This window comes from Ovis canadensis, chromosome 6, assembly GCF_042477335.2.
Source record: "Ovis canadensis isolate MfBH-ARS-UI-01 breed Bighorn chromosome 6, ARS-UI_OviCan_v2, whole genome shotgun sequence".
NCBI classification, from domain to species: domain Eukaryota; kingdom Metazoa; phylum Chordata; class Mammalia; order Artiodactyla; family Bovidae; genus Ovis; species Ovis canadensis.
The window spans coordinates 37412851-37425619 of NC_091250.1; the positions used below are offsets into that span (position 1 = coordinate 37412851).

Genomic DNA, 12769 nt, shown 5'->3' on the forward strand with positions numbered 1-12769 from the left:
CCACCTTCAACACTAACCTGCATCAGAGGAAGAGTAAAAGTAGGCAAGAATGAACAGCTGTGGATTGTTGAACTGTTACCAGCACCGTGCTTTTCAGCAACATTTCAGCAGAGTTTGAAATACTTACAGCAAAACCATTACAATAAACTCCCCAAACAACCTTCTACCACCGCAAGTTGACATCCAATTAATTTTAAACACTGGTATAAAATTCAATTAAACAATTAGAAAAAGGGGAAATGATACCACATACACCTCTATGGTGTGATTAACCTTTCTCTTAGATGCTTGCATCATGTAAAATTCTAATGGCTTTTGAATGAATGGAATTTCCATTCTAATGGTGATCTTGCCGCCTCTGGCAGGAGATAATACAGTAATGCTGAAAAAGCCTCTATGCAGTCCTGTTAGTGTTCTTCACCTAAAAGCTGGGACTAGAAAAATCCACAGAAATTCACTCTTGCCTTTAAGAACTTTTGAAAACTGTGTAAAAAAAAAAAAAGAAAACCAACAGGACAGGAACCTAAATTCTGAGACCAAATGTAAGAGTCAGATTTGGTGTTTCTCAGTGACAATGAGGGAATTTCCAAGAAGGGTGGGATGGGAAGGTCCAGGGTGGTCAGAGATAGTTTCTCGTGTTGACTTTTATGTCTCACAGATTTTCGTCTTCCACATCCTGCAGTGCTTCCTTATTCTGAAGTCCAGTGTCAGATTATCACGTAATAACTGCATGATAAGTGTAGAGTTTGTACAGCTTTCTTCACTCAGCATGTCCAGTTCTGCCATTGCATCATCAAAAGCTGCTTTTGCCAACCTGCAGGCACAGTCAGGGGAATTAAAAATTTCATAGTAGAATACAGAAAAATTGAGAGCAAGACCTAAGCGAATGGGATGTTTTGATGAACATTCTGTCATTGCAATATCGCTGCTGCTGCTATGTCACCTCAGTCATGTCTGACTCTGTGCGACCCCATAGACGGCAGCCCACCAGGCTCCCCTGTCCCTGGGATTCTCCAGACAAGAGTACTGGAGTGGGTTGCCATTTCCTTCTCCAATGCATGAAAGTGAAAGTGAAGTCACTTAGTCGTGTCCAACCCTCAGCGGCCCTATGGACTGCAGCCTTCCCGTCCATGGGATTTTCCAGGCAAGAATACTGGAGTGGGGTGCCTTTGCCTTCTCCAGTATCACTAGCAGCTTTATAAGCCACTAGGCTGTTCTCTGCAGCCTCCTTCCTGTCATTTCCTGTGGCAAATTCAGCCTGACACCTGTGGTAGTCCCCTTTCATTTTATAATAGAAAACCTTGGACTCACCAGTGTTAGCTGCTCGAATGATGTGTCCAGTACATCCAGATTGTCACAACATATTGGCTCAGTCTCAACCATTTGTTAATATTCCTGAATCATTTTTAGTTTGTCTTCTCCTCCCTTGTTTTCTTCTTTCTTCCTTTCTAAAATTGTGTACACTCTGAAGTTTTCATTTATAAACAATTATTCACTTATCTCAGATCCCACTCCAGTACTCTTGCCTGGGGAATCCCATGGACAGAGGAGCCTGGTAGCTTCAGTCCATGGGGTCGCTAAGAGTCGGACACGACTGAGCGACTTCACTTTCACTTTTCACTTTCATGCATTGGAGAAGGAAATGGCAACCCACTCCAGTGTTCTTGCTTGGAGAATCCCAGGGATGGGGGAGCCTGGTGGGCTGCCGTCTATGGAGTCACACAGAGTCGGACACAACTGAAGTGACTTAGCAGTAGTAGCAGCATTCACTTATCTATCTGTCCAAATATTTAACAACTATTTGCAGTCACTATTCAACAGTCAAGCTGACTACTATGGATAATTTTTTAGGTGCTAGAGAACACTGAAGAATAAATCACATCTCCAATGAGCTAAAATCAAAGTATGAGCATAATTCTGTTGCAGCACTGAAGACATAAAAACAAACTCTGGATAGAGAGAGGAAGAGAATCTACAGTGTCATTCTGTAATCTGAGTGGAAATTAAAGGATGGATGGAAGTTTTCCAGCCACAGAACTTTAGAATAATGTATAAGCAAGAGAAAATCACTTCAGCAAGGAAACCAGCATGTGAAAAAACCTGAAATTATATCTGAGCTGGATAATTTCCATTTTTCAATTCAGATCTACTCACTGTCTATTCCACTCTTTTTTCTGACCCTGCCCACCAGGCTGACCTCTTCTATAGACTCACTATATCAATAGCGTCTCTTGTTCTCTGGCCTCTTCTTGGCTTTACATAATGTAGACCCCTGGAGGGCGTGGCAGGAAGAAGATAACTTCTGAGATATATGTACCACTCTTGCCTTTCAGTTTTGCTACAAATTGTCTAAGTCTCCAGCTGTACACATATTTCTTACCAAGTACTTCTTCCTAAGGCTTCATCTCTTCACTTCAGGTTAGAGGGTCCTGAATTTATGTACTAAAACAGTGTCTACTCTGGCCAGAAGCAAAGTGGAAAATAGTAAAATCTGTATTATTTCAGGTAAATAATATTTAATATAAGCAAGCAAACATTTGAAGGCTGCAGTGTCTTTATACCCAAAATTTTAAGTGTGTATAAGCATTTAAAGATCCAGAAACAGAGCTTATTAAAAAGGCTAGTGAAAGGAAGAATTATACCATATACCAAGAACAGTTACAAAATGGAAAAGCTTACTTACTGAGAGTAAGCAGTTATGTCAAAGAATTCTATTTTGTAAAAGACATCTTTCTGATGAAAAAAAACCCTTGAATCATATCAGAAAAAGAAGTAAATGATAAAGGGAAGTGATCTAGTATTGCAATGAAAAGGAAAACTAATAAAAGATGGCATTAAATGTGAGCTTCTGATGGATATAGGGACTTCCCTAGTGGTCCAATGATTCAGACTTTGCCTTCCAACACAGGGGGTTCAATCCCTGGTCAGGAAACTAAGTTCCCACATGCCTTTCAGCCAAAAAAACCCAAAGCATAAAACAGAAGCAATATTGTAACAAATTCAATAAATACTTTAAAAATCATCCACATCAGAAAAATATCTTTTTAAAAAAGTGACTTTAAAACTTCCTCAGGTGATATGCTAAGCAGAAGAATGAAGAATCCAATCATAGCTATTTTTGGGGAAACAAGTCATGCTAAGGGGGCTCTAATATATCTGAGAATCTGTTTGGTGAGGGAAGAATGGTAGTGAGCTCAAACAAACACCTAGAAAAGTCGAATGTGATCATATCAAAGATGTATATTTATTTAAAGGAGTCATAAAGTACTGACAATCATTTGAGTAAAATTATATCCTGGATTTGATCATTTCTCCTCAAGGTCCAAAGGGTCTTTATTTGCAGACCCTAAGGATCCATTTTCTTCATGTTACTGTTGAACGAATTATTATTCCTAGAGAGAGTTGCAGAATAGGAAATATCGATGCCGCAGTGAATTTCTAATCACCAATTTCAATCACCAATTTCTTCAGCAGTACCTGGCACTTCCACCTATTTCTTTGGCCAACTGGCTCTCCCTTTCTGCAATATTTCAACATTTCTTTGTCTTCCTCAGTCATTAATGTAATTCAGTCTCCAGTGGTGATACTCTGTCCCAAGCAGCAATCATCTCTCACCCAAACAAAAACAGTAATGAGGTAACTTACTTCCCTGCTTCCATTCTTTCCCTCTTTCAATCCATTCTCCGGGCTAAAATCTGATTACTCTCCCTTCCTGATTGAATCACTTCAATTACTTTCGAGAGGACAAAATTCCATGACCTACACTACAACTTCATCTCAAATCACTTTCCCCCTTCACTTTCAGCATTTCAATTACTTTAGCCTTCAGGTCCTCAAGTGCACATGGTTCTCCCACCCTTACCTATCAAATTGTAACAAGCCAGAACAAACTGGGTGACTTAACAGAAATTTATTTCTCACATTTCTGGAAGATAGAAGTCTTAAATCAAGGGGTTGGCAAGGGTCATGCTCCTCTGAAGCCTATGAGGAAATTCTGCCTGCCCTTCCTAGCTTCTGGTGGATTGCTGGGGTCTTTGGCATTCCTTGACTTGTAGACACATCACTCAATCCTCCATCTTCCTGTGGCATTCTTTCTGTGTTTCTGTTTCCAGAATTCTCCTTTATGCCTTATATTGAATTAGGGCCCATCCTGATGACCTTATTTTAATTTGATTACCTATATAAAACTATTTCCTCACAAGGTCATCTCCTATGATACTGGGTATTAGGACTTGAATGTATCTTTTATTCAGATCAGTTCAGTTCAGTCGCTCAGTCGTGTCCAACTCTTTGCGACTCCATGAGTCACAGCGCGCCAGGCCTCCCTGTCCATCACCAACTCCCGGAGTTCACTCAGACTCACGTCCATTGAGTCAGTGATGCCATCCAGCTATCTCATCCTCTGTCATCCCCTTCTCCTCCTGCCCCCAATCCCTCCCAGCATCAAAGTCTTTTCCAGTGAGTCAACTCTTCGCATGAGGTGGCCAAAGTACTGGAGTTTCAGCTTTAGCGTCATTCCTTCCAAAGAAATCCCAGGATTGATCTCCTTCAGAATGGACTGGTTGGATCTCCTTGCAGCCCAAGAGACTCTCAAGAGTCTTCTCCAACAGCACAGTTCAAAAGCATCAATTCTTTGGCACTCAGCCTTCTTCACAGTCCAGCTCTCACATCCATCCATACATGACCACAGGAAAAACCATAGCCTTGACTAGATGGACCTTAGTCGGCAAAGTAATGTCTCTGCTTTTGAATATACTATCTAGGTTGGTCATAACTTTTCTTCCAAGGAGTAAGCGTCTTTTAATTTCATGGTTGCAGTCACCATCTGCAGTGATTTTGGAGCCCCAAAATATAAAGTCTGACACTGTTTCCACTGTTTCCCCATCTATTTCCCATGAAGTGATGGGACCGGATGCCATGATCTTCATTTTCTGAACATTGAGCTTTAAGCCAACTTTTTCACTCTCCACTTTCATTAGGGGGACATAATTTGACCCATAAAATCACTGCAGATGGTGACTGCAGCCATGAAATTACAAGATGCTTACTCCTTGGAAGGAAAGTTATGACCAACCTAGACAGCATATTAAAAAGCAGAGACATTACTTTGCCAACAAAGGTCCATCTAGTCAAGGCTATGGTTTTTCCAGTAGTCATGTATGAATGTGAGAGTTGAAAAAAAAAAAAAAAGAAAGAAAGCTGAGCACCAAAGAATTGATACTTTTGAACTGTGGTGTTGGAGAAGACTCTTGAGAGTCCCTTAGACTTCAAGGAGATCCAGCCAGTCCATCCTAAAGGACATCAGTCCTGAGTGTTCATTGGAGGGACTGATGTTGAAGCTGAAACTCCAATACTTTGGCCACCTGATCAGAAGAGCTAACTCATTGGAAAAGACCCTGATGCTGGGAGGTATTGGGGGCAGGAGGAGAAGGGGATGACAGAGGATGAGATGGTTGGATGCCATCACCAACTCAATGTACATGAGTTTGGGTAAACTCCGGGAGTTGGTGATGGACAGGGAGGCCTGGCGTGCTGTGGTCCATAGGGTCAGAAAGAGTAGGACATGACTGAGCAATTGAACTGAACTGAACTGAAAACCCCACCATTTGCACAGGAATTTTCCATGTGTTGTTTGTTCTCTCAGAAATCTTTTTTACAACCTTCACCCTTCTGCTACCTTGCCTAGTCACCTTTTCAGGTTTCAACCCAGAACTCTTTTCTTAGGGAGAACTGATTGATCATCTAAATGTTTTTTTCCGCTAAATGCACTAAAACAGCCATAAACATTGCCTTTGTAACATTTATTATATTTGTAATTTTAAAACTTATTAATGAGATTATTTGATTAATATCTACCTACTTCACTCAACTGTGAGTTCTGCAAAGGTCATTTTTTCTCACTGTTGTATTACTACAGTGTCTGGAATGTTACAGCAGGCATCCAATAAATATTTGGTTGAATGAATGAATAATAGATCAAACCAAAAATGACAAAAATGTCAGCTTGAAGTTTCAAAATTTCTACTTTCACTTAAATGTTGGTGAGAACATAAATTGATTGCTTGCTTCCATACAGTTTAAGTGAAACAGTATTCTACCTGTAGGAAATAATTCCTCTAACACTAAACTAATAGATTGTTTTAAAAAAGATCACTGAAAACTTTGCAGTTTATTTTGAATTGTCCATGCTGAAGTGGCTGTACAGGACTTTAAACCTACTCATGTCACTCAACTTCTCATTTTAGTCTCAAAATAGCAACTGTCTAAACATTCAAACTGGATTCATAAATTTCCAGTACAAGCAAAAAAAGCAAAGATTATGATAGGATTGAGGAATATTCAGTTCAGTAAAACATTTATTGATAAGTTCTATGTCTGACTCTGTAAACACCATAATGCAAAACTTCAGTATAATGAGAGAAATGGCATGGTGAGCTACAGTCCACAGCAGGGGGAACAGAAATAACCAACCAAAATTATTGCTTTTATATATTTGACATTTGTCTTTAATGTTACACATAAATGTGTGAATTTACAGACAAAATGTGACTTCTGATTCTTTGGAAGACATATACCTTATATATTTCTCTTTCTCTTCCATAATTCCTCATATGAATAGTTTTATTCAAAGCTATAATCTGTACCTATATAGACTTCAAGGATTGGCAGAACTGGCTTAGAATTCGAATTCTTACCATCTTGGACATTTTTAAACAATGTACTTAAACTTTAAGCCTCAAGTCTTCTTTTCTGTAAAATAGAGATAGTATTATTTGATTTATTGAACTTTTCTGATTGTTAAATATATATATGTATATACATATATATACAGTGTGTCTGTCTGTGTGGGTATGTAATAAGTTGCCTGGTTATGCTTAGCAATCAATACACATTGCTAGAATTAATTTTTACCAACATAAGCATGAGAGGTGAATGTTAAACAGTTTTCAAATTCAAACGTATGCATTTTATTTTCTTTTTTAGGCAGTGTATTTGCTTAAACCAAGGTACTGTTTTACTGTTACTTTTGTCATATCTAACATTCACTTTTGCCTAGTAGCTGTCATTGGAGAAGGAAATGGCAACCCACTCCAGTATTCCTGCCTGGAGAATCCCATGGAGAGAGGAGCCTGGTGGGCTACAGTCCATAGGGTCCTAAAGAGTCAGACACATTAGCTGTCATATATAATAAATTAATATTTTCTTTAAGTAAATTACAACTAAAGCTAATATTATGAATAGTATATAAGTACCAATATATCACTGAAGATCTAGTTCTACCTAATAGTTGCAAAGCAAATAGCAATAAGCAAATTAATGAATTACTCATGTTGAAATACTTATTCATAAAAGTAAATGTTTTTGGTTTAAGTAATATTCATTCTTTGATAAAACCGTTGCCTTTGAAAAACACAAAATGGTAAACAGTAAAAGTAGTATGATTAAATAATATGCTTTATTGAGAGAAATGCCAAGATATAATTAATTTAGCATACATTATTTTCTACTCTGACTATTGGCCATAAGTTGGCAATGAGCCATATTATCCAATTTAAAACTAGAATTTGATTCTCCCAGACATAGTGTTACTGTTTTACCAAGTGAATAAAGCTTGACTTTTGTTACCATATTCAAACAGTTTCTAATTTCCCAAAACATTGCACTCTAAAAATAATATGTGCTTAAGGTCCATCTAGTAAAGGCTGTGGTTTTTCCAGTAGTCATGTATGGATGTTAGAGTTGGACTGTGAAGAAGGCTGAGCACCGAAGAATTGATGCTTTTGAACTGTTTTTGAACTGTGGTGTTGGAGAAGACTCTTGAGTCCCTTGGATTCTAAGGAGATCCAACCAGTCCATTCTGAAGGAGATCAGCCCTGGGTGTTCTTTGGAAGGAATGATGCTAAAGCTGAAACTCCAGTACTTTGGCCACCTCATGCGAAGAGTTGACTCATTGGAAAAGACTCTGATGCTGGGAGGGATTGGGAGCAGGAGGAAAAGGGGACGACAGAGGATGAGATGGCTGGATGGCATCACGGACTTGATGGATGTGAGTCTGAGTGAACTCCGGGAGTTGGTGATGGACAGGGAGGCCTGGTGTGCTGCGATTCATGGGGTCACAAAGAGTCGGACATAACTGAGCGAATGAACTAAACTGAACTGAACTGAACTGATGTTTCTTAGAGCCTTAAATATATGTTCCTATAACAATTATTTTATATATAGTTACGTAGACACTATGTAGATTTGTATGATATAGTATGAACTGTTTTGGAGGTAACAGCATAACCTTAGTCAAACTTGGTTTATTCGTCCTTATCTAAATCCTGAACCATGTCTCTGGATGCTTTTCAATGGATATGTTGACAATATCTTTCCTAGGGATTCCTCATCTTTGTCAATCATGTAGACATTATCTATTAGTTCTCTAGAATTTTCTTTTTATAAAGTTAAACATACACAAGAAAAATGGAGGTCTTAGGGTACAGAACTCATATTTTTTAAGCACTTAATGCATACATTTCTGATTCCGTTCGGCAGAGTTCTGATAATGTGCTAGGCACAGCACCAAATAATTGATACCTTTCACTTGTATTATTTCTGTTGATCTTGACTTCACCATTAAGAGGGGGTGTTCTTATTTCTATTTAAAAAAAAATAAAGTTGAAATTCAAAAAAGTTAAATAAGTGACAGGATAGGATTTGAACCTTGATCTGCCTGATTGATAAGACTATGCCATAATTACTCTATGCTGTCTCTATGCAAGCGAAATTTTTATTAATTTGTTTGCTAGAAAAGAGATAACCATGGCCCTTGAAAGTCCTTTGAAACTCACTTTAAACTCTGCTAACAAGAGACCCAACAAAATGATTTTGTTTGTTTTTATACAGGTATATGGCCATCATTGACCCCTTGAAGCCCAGACTGTCTGCCACCGCAACCAAGATTGTCATTGGAGGCATTTGGATTCTAGCATTTCTACTTGCATTCCCTCAGTGTCTTTATTCCAAAACCAAAGTCATGCCAGGCCGTACTCTTTGCTACGTGCAATGGCCAGAAGGCCCCAAGCAACATTTCACGTAAGTTAATTACCTATTATAATCTTCAACTAAATGCATTGAGCACTTAAGGAACTATAGGTTCGGAGCAACAGTTAAGCAGATAAGGCATAGACAGTTCCTTTAAGGGCTCAAACATTACTTCGGAAAAAAAACACATGAAAATACTATACTATCTGTATATAGTACAGTCTGATATGATCAATTAGTTTGTATAAGTTACAGTGATTTCTAATGGGAAAAATGTGATGAAAATATGGGGTAGCTCTGGAGAGTTTCCAGAGAAGATGATAAGATAACTGGAGATGAAAGCGCAAAGGAAAACCAGGTTGTTCTGGATTATGGAATGAGTGAGAAGGGTGGAACTGAAACCCAAGGTGTGGATTGCTCTTGTAAGAAGCCTGGCTGAAAGGAAAGGGAGTCTTGGTATGTTCCTGGTTGTGTTCCTTTCTTTGTTTTAGCATTAAAAACTTAAACACTTAGGTCAGAAAGGAGATAAGAATGCTACATGTTAGACTTTGGTATTTCATATTTTGGACACACCTTTAAAAAAGCAAATTAACAAAACAATTGTTTCCATTTTGTTTTTTATTCTGACCATTTAAATTTTATTTCAAATAAAATTATTATTTAGTGATCTGTTTTTTTCCTTTAAAAACTAACAAATAATGCAAATACAATGATCATCTTTTAAAGCAGATATTTTATCAAACTCTGCTCTACTCAGAGTCCAGATTTTTAAAGAAAAAGATTGAGGAGTGTTTATTAAAGGAAAAGCAGGCAGCAGTTATTAAACTGAGGACTGCATTCTTTCCATTATGTAATACTAATATATCTTATTTGTATGATAGCAAAACAAAATTATTCATAATAATAAAATCAAATTATTTGTTGACTGAATCAATTCACCACTGACTTTAACACTTAATAAGCTATCAGAAAGACAGCTTTACCAAATAAACACAGATATTGAGATTAGTATAGCAAAATTTTAATTACTTTAAAGCCTTCCTAAGACAGTGGAAGTCACTCAAAAGTTTATACAAATTCTAATTTGGCTATTATATTATTGGCTCCTGTCTTAGTCCACCATAGTAATATTTTTATAATTTTTATTGAAAGCTATGAAATCCCAAAATTTAGTTTGATAATTTCTAGTATAATGACTTTGACATGACTAATACCTCCATATGTTATTTACCAAATTTAATGATATAATCAAAATGTGCCAAGACTTTGATAAAACTCTAATATGACTCAGAACATCTAGTTACATTTTTTTTCCTTTAGAGGAAGAATGATTTATTTCAAATATGACTGATGTTGCAAGATGTATGTAATAGATTTACACAGAAGAAAATGTATCAGTTGATCAGTTTACTCTGTGCCATCTCTTTTCCTCTGATTATCTGTTTAATTAGGTTAGCCTAGTGATTACCAAGCAATGGAAAATACTCATCTTGAAGCCTCTAGGCAAGGGGAAACGTGCAGTTTAAACGAGCTCTGTATGAATGCTATAGTTTTCATATGTGAAGTAAAAATTGACAAATTTAAACTGGTAGTATGTCTATGATTATAGATGACAATAGCTGGTACTTCCCTTGGTGGCTCAGTGGTAAAGAATCCACCTCCAATGTGGGACATGCAGAAGCCATGAGTTCAATCCCTGGGTCGGGAAGATCCCTGGAGGAGGGCATGACAACCCACTCCAGTATTCTTGCCTGGAGAATCACATGGACAGAGAAGCCTGGTGGGCTACAATCCACGGGGTTGCAAAGAGTTGGACACAACTGAAGCGACTGAGCACAGCACACAGTACAGGTGACAGTAGCTAGGTGTTTTGGTGAAATTATAAAATGAGGACTTAGAAGAGAAAATGTGGGCTAGTCATTGGCATTTTCAATTATGACTTAAAATGGGATGAATTCAAAGTCTCATTATTTTACTCCAATATGCTCTTCAGCATGTACTTTTCTTATTTCTTGCAGTTACCATATTATTGTTATTATCCTGGTGTACTGTTTCCCATTGCTTGTCATGGGCATCACATACACCATCGTTGGAATCACCCTCTGGGGAGGAGAGATCCCAGGGGACACCTGTGACAAGTATCATGAGCAGCTAAAGGCTAAAAGAAAGGTACTGTTCCGTATAACTTTCCCAGCATTTGTGTAAATTGTGGTGCATCAGAGAAGGGAAAAAAAAAATCTAGTATGGCATTTTAATATATAATTTGATGCTTTACTTCTACTTTTATTTTTCCCCCTTCTTTCTTCTTTTTAAATTTTGCTTTTTTTTATCTTCTATAAGACACTAGTCATGTACAATAGCAGTTTATGATAAAAGTAGTCATTTCCTTACAGAAAAACTATTACCTTTTGCAGAATATTCTTAATTATACCACTAGAAACTTCTGAAATTTCACTGTAGGAGTCACAGTTGGTTGTATTTCTGCAGCTCTAGTTATCTTAGTCTTTTATTAAACAAAATGCCTCTGATGTACTATATAATCTTTCAGAAGTTCTATTTATCCCAGGAAAGGCATCTCTCTTAGTATGTGCTATAAAGCTATAATATCCATTTATGTATCTCATTCTTCTTCTCTTCCCTACACCTCCCCACATTCCACCCCTATCCTTTATCTGGCTTCTACACAGCCATCTGATTAACAGATGAAGTTACGTTAATGCTGTTGTACAGCTTACTGGGTGACATGATAAAAATTATTTCTGAACAATTCACATTAAGCAAGAAAACCTATAAGAATTATCATAGTGACATTTTAATAGGATTATTTTTTCATTGTTTCCTTTTCTGACTACTACTATGTAACTCAGTGAGTGAGATTTTTTTATAATAAATTTGCATAGTTAAAAGGAATCTTAGAATCTCTATTCGATCTTTCTCTCTCCAAGTGATGAGTACCTAGTGCAAATCACAGAGGTTTTTCCAAGGATAAGTGAGACACACCGATTATGTCAATTATTATTATTCCATGTATGATTCATTTATTTATGTGGAACTATTACTTACCGACACTCACTTAACAACAATCAATCAGGTTTTTAAAACCTAGTATAGAAAATAGATTCTATTTTAACATTAATAAGTTTTTTCTCTGTTGACAGACAAGATTTTATGTTTGGTTAGCATTTTATTGTTAGGTTGAGTATTTGAAAGCAAATATTTTTTCACATCAATTTAGTTATTTCAGCCTATAGTATATAAAATTTCATTTTATTTCTCTTTGGGGAAAAGAAAACTAAAAAATGAAGTACACAATCCCACTGCTGAGCATATATATCAGAGAAAACTATAATTCAAAAAAAAAAAAAAAACAGGCACCCTAGTGTTCCCTCCAACACTATTTACAATAGCCAAGACATGGAGAGAACTTAATTTTCCATTTACAGACAAATGGATAAAGAGAATGTGGTACATATGTATAATGGAATACTACTAAGTCACAAAGAGAAAGTAACAATGCCCTCTGCAGTAATATGGATGGACCTAGAAATGATGATACTAAGTGAAGTAAGTCAGAGAGAGAAAGGCAAATATCATAGGACATCGCTTATGGGTAGAATCCAAAATATGAATGAACTTATCTAAGGAGGGCATGGCAACCCGCTCCAGTATTCCTGCCTGGAGAATCTTATGGACAGAGGAGCCTGGTGGGCTACAGTCCACAGGGCTGCATAGAGTCGGACAT

General features: G+C 37.2%; 1 protein-coding gene and 1 pseudogene across 1 annotated transcript in view; one reads left to right on the forward strand and one right to left on the reverse strand.

Annotated features, from left to right (window-relative positions):
* The window catches only part of TACR3 (tachykinin receptor 3), a 69060-nt gene that overhangs the window by 20103 nt on the left and 36188 nt on the right, over positions 1–12769 (forward strand). Inside the window, exons 2-3 of the mRNA XM_069593580.1 lie at positions 8890–9078; positions 11046–11196. Coding sequence (XP_069449681.1) covers positions 8890–9078; positions 11046–11196 — 340 coding nt within the window. The remainder of the gene's footprint in view (positions 1–8889; positions 9079–11045; positions 11197–12769) is intronic.
* Positions 646–3659, reverse strand: LOC138442823 (14-3-3 protein epsilon pseudogene; annotated as a pseudogene).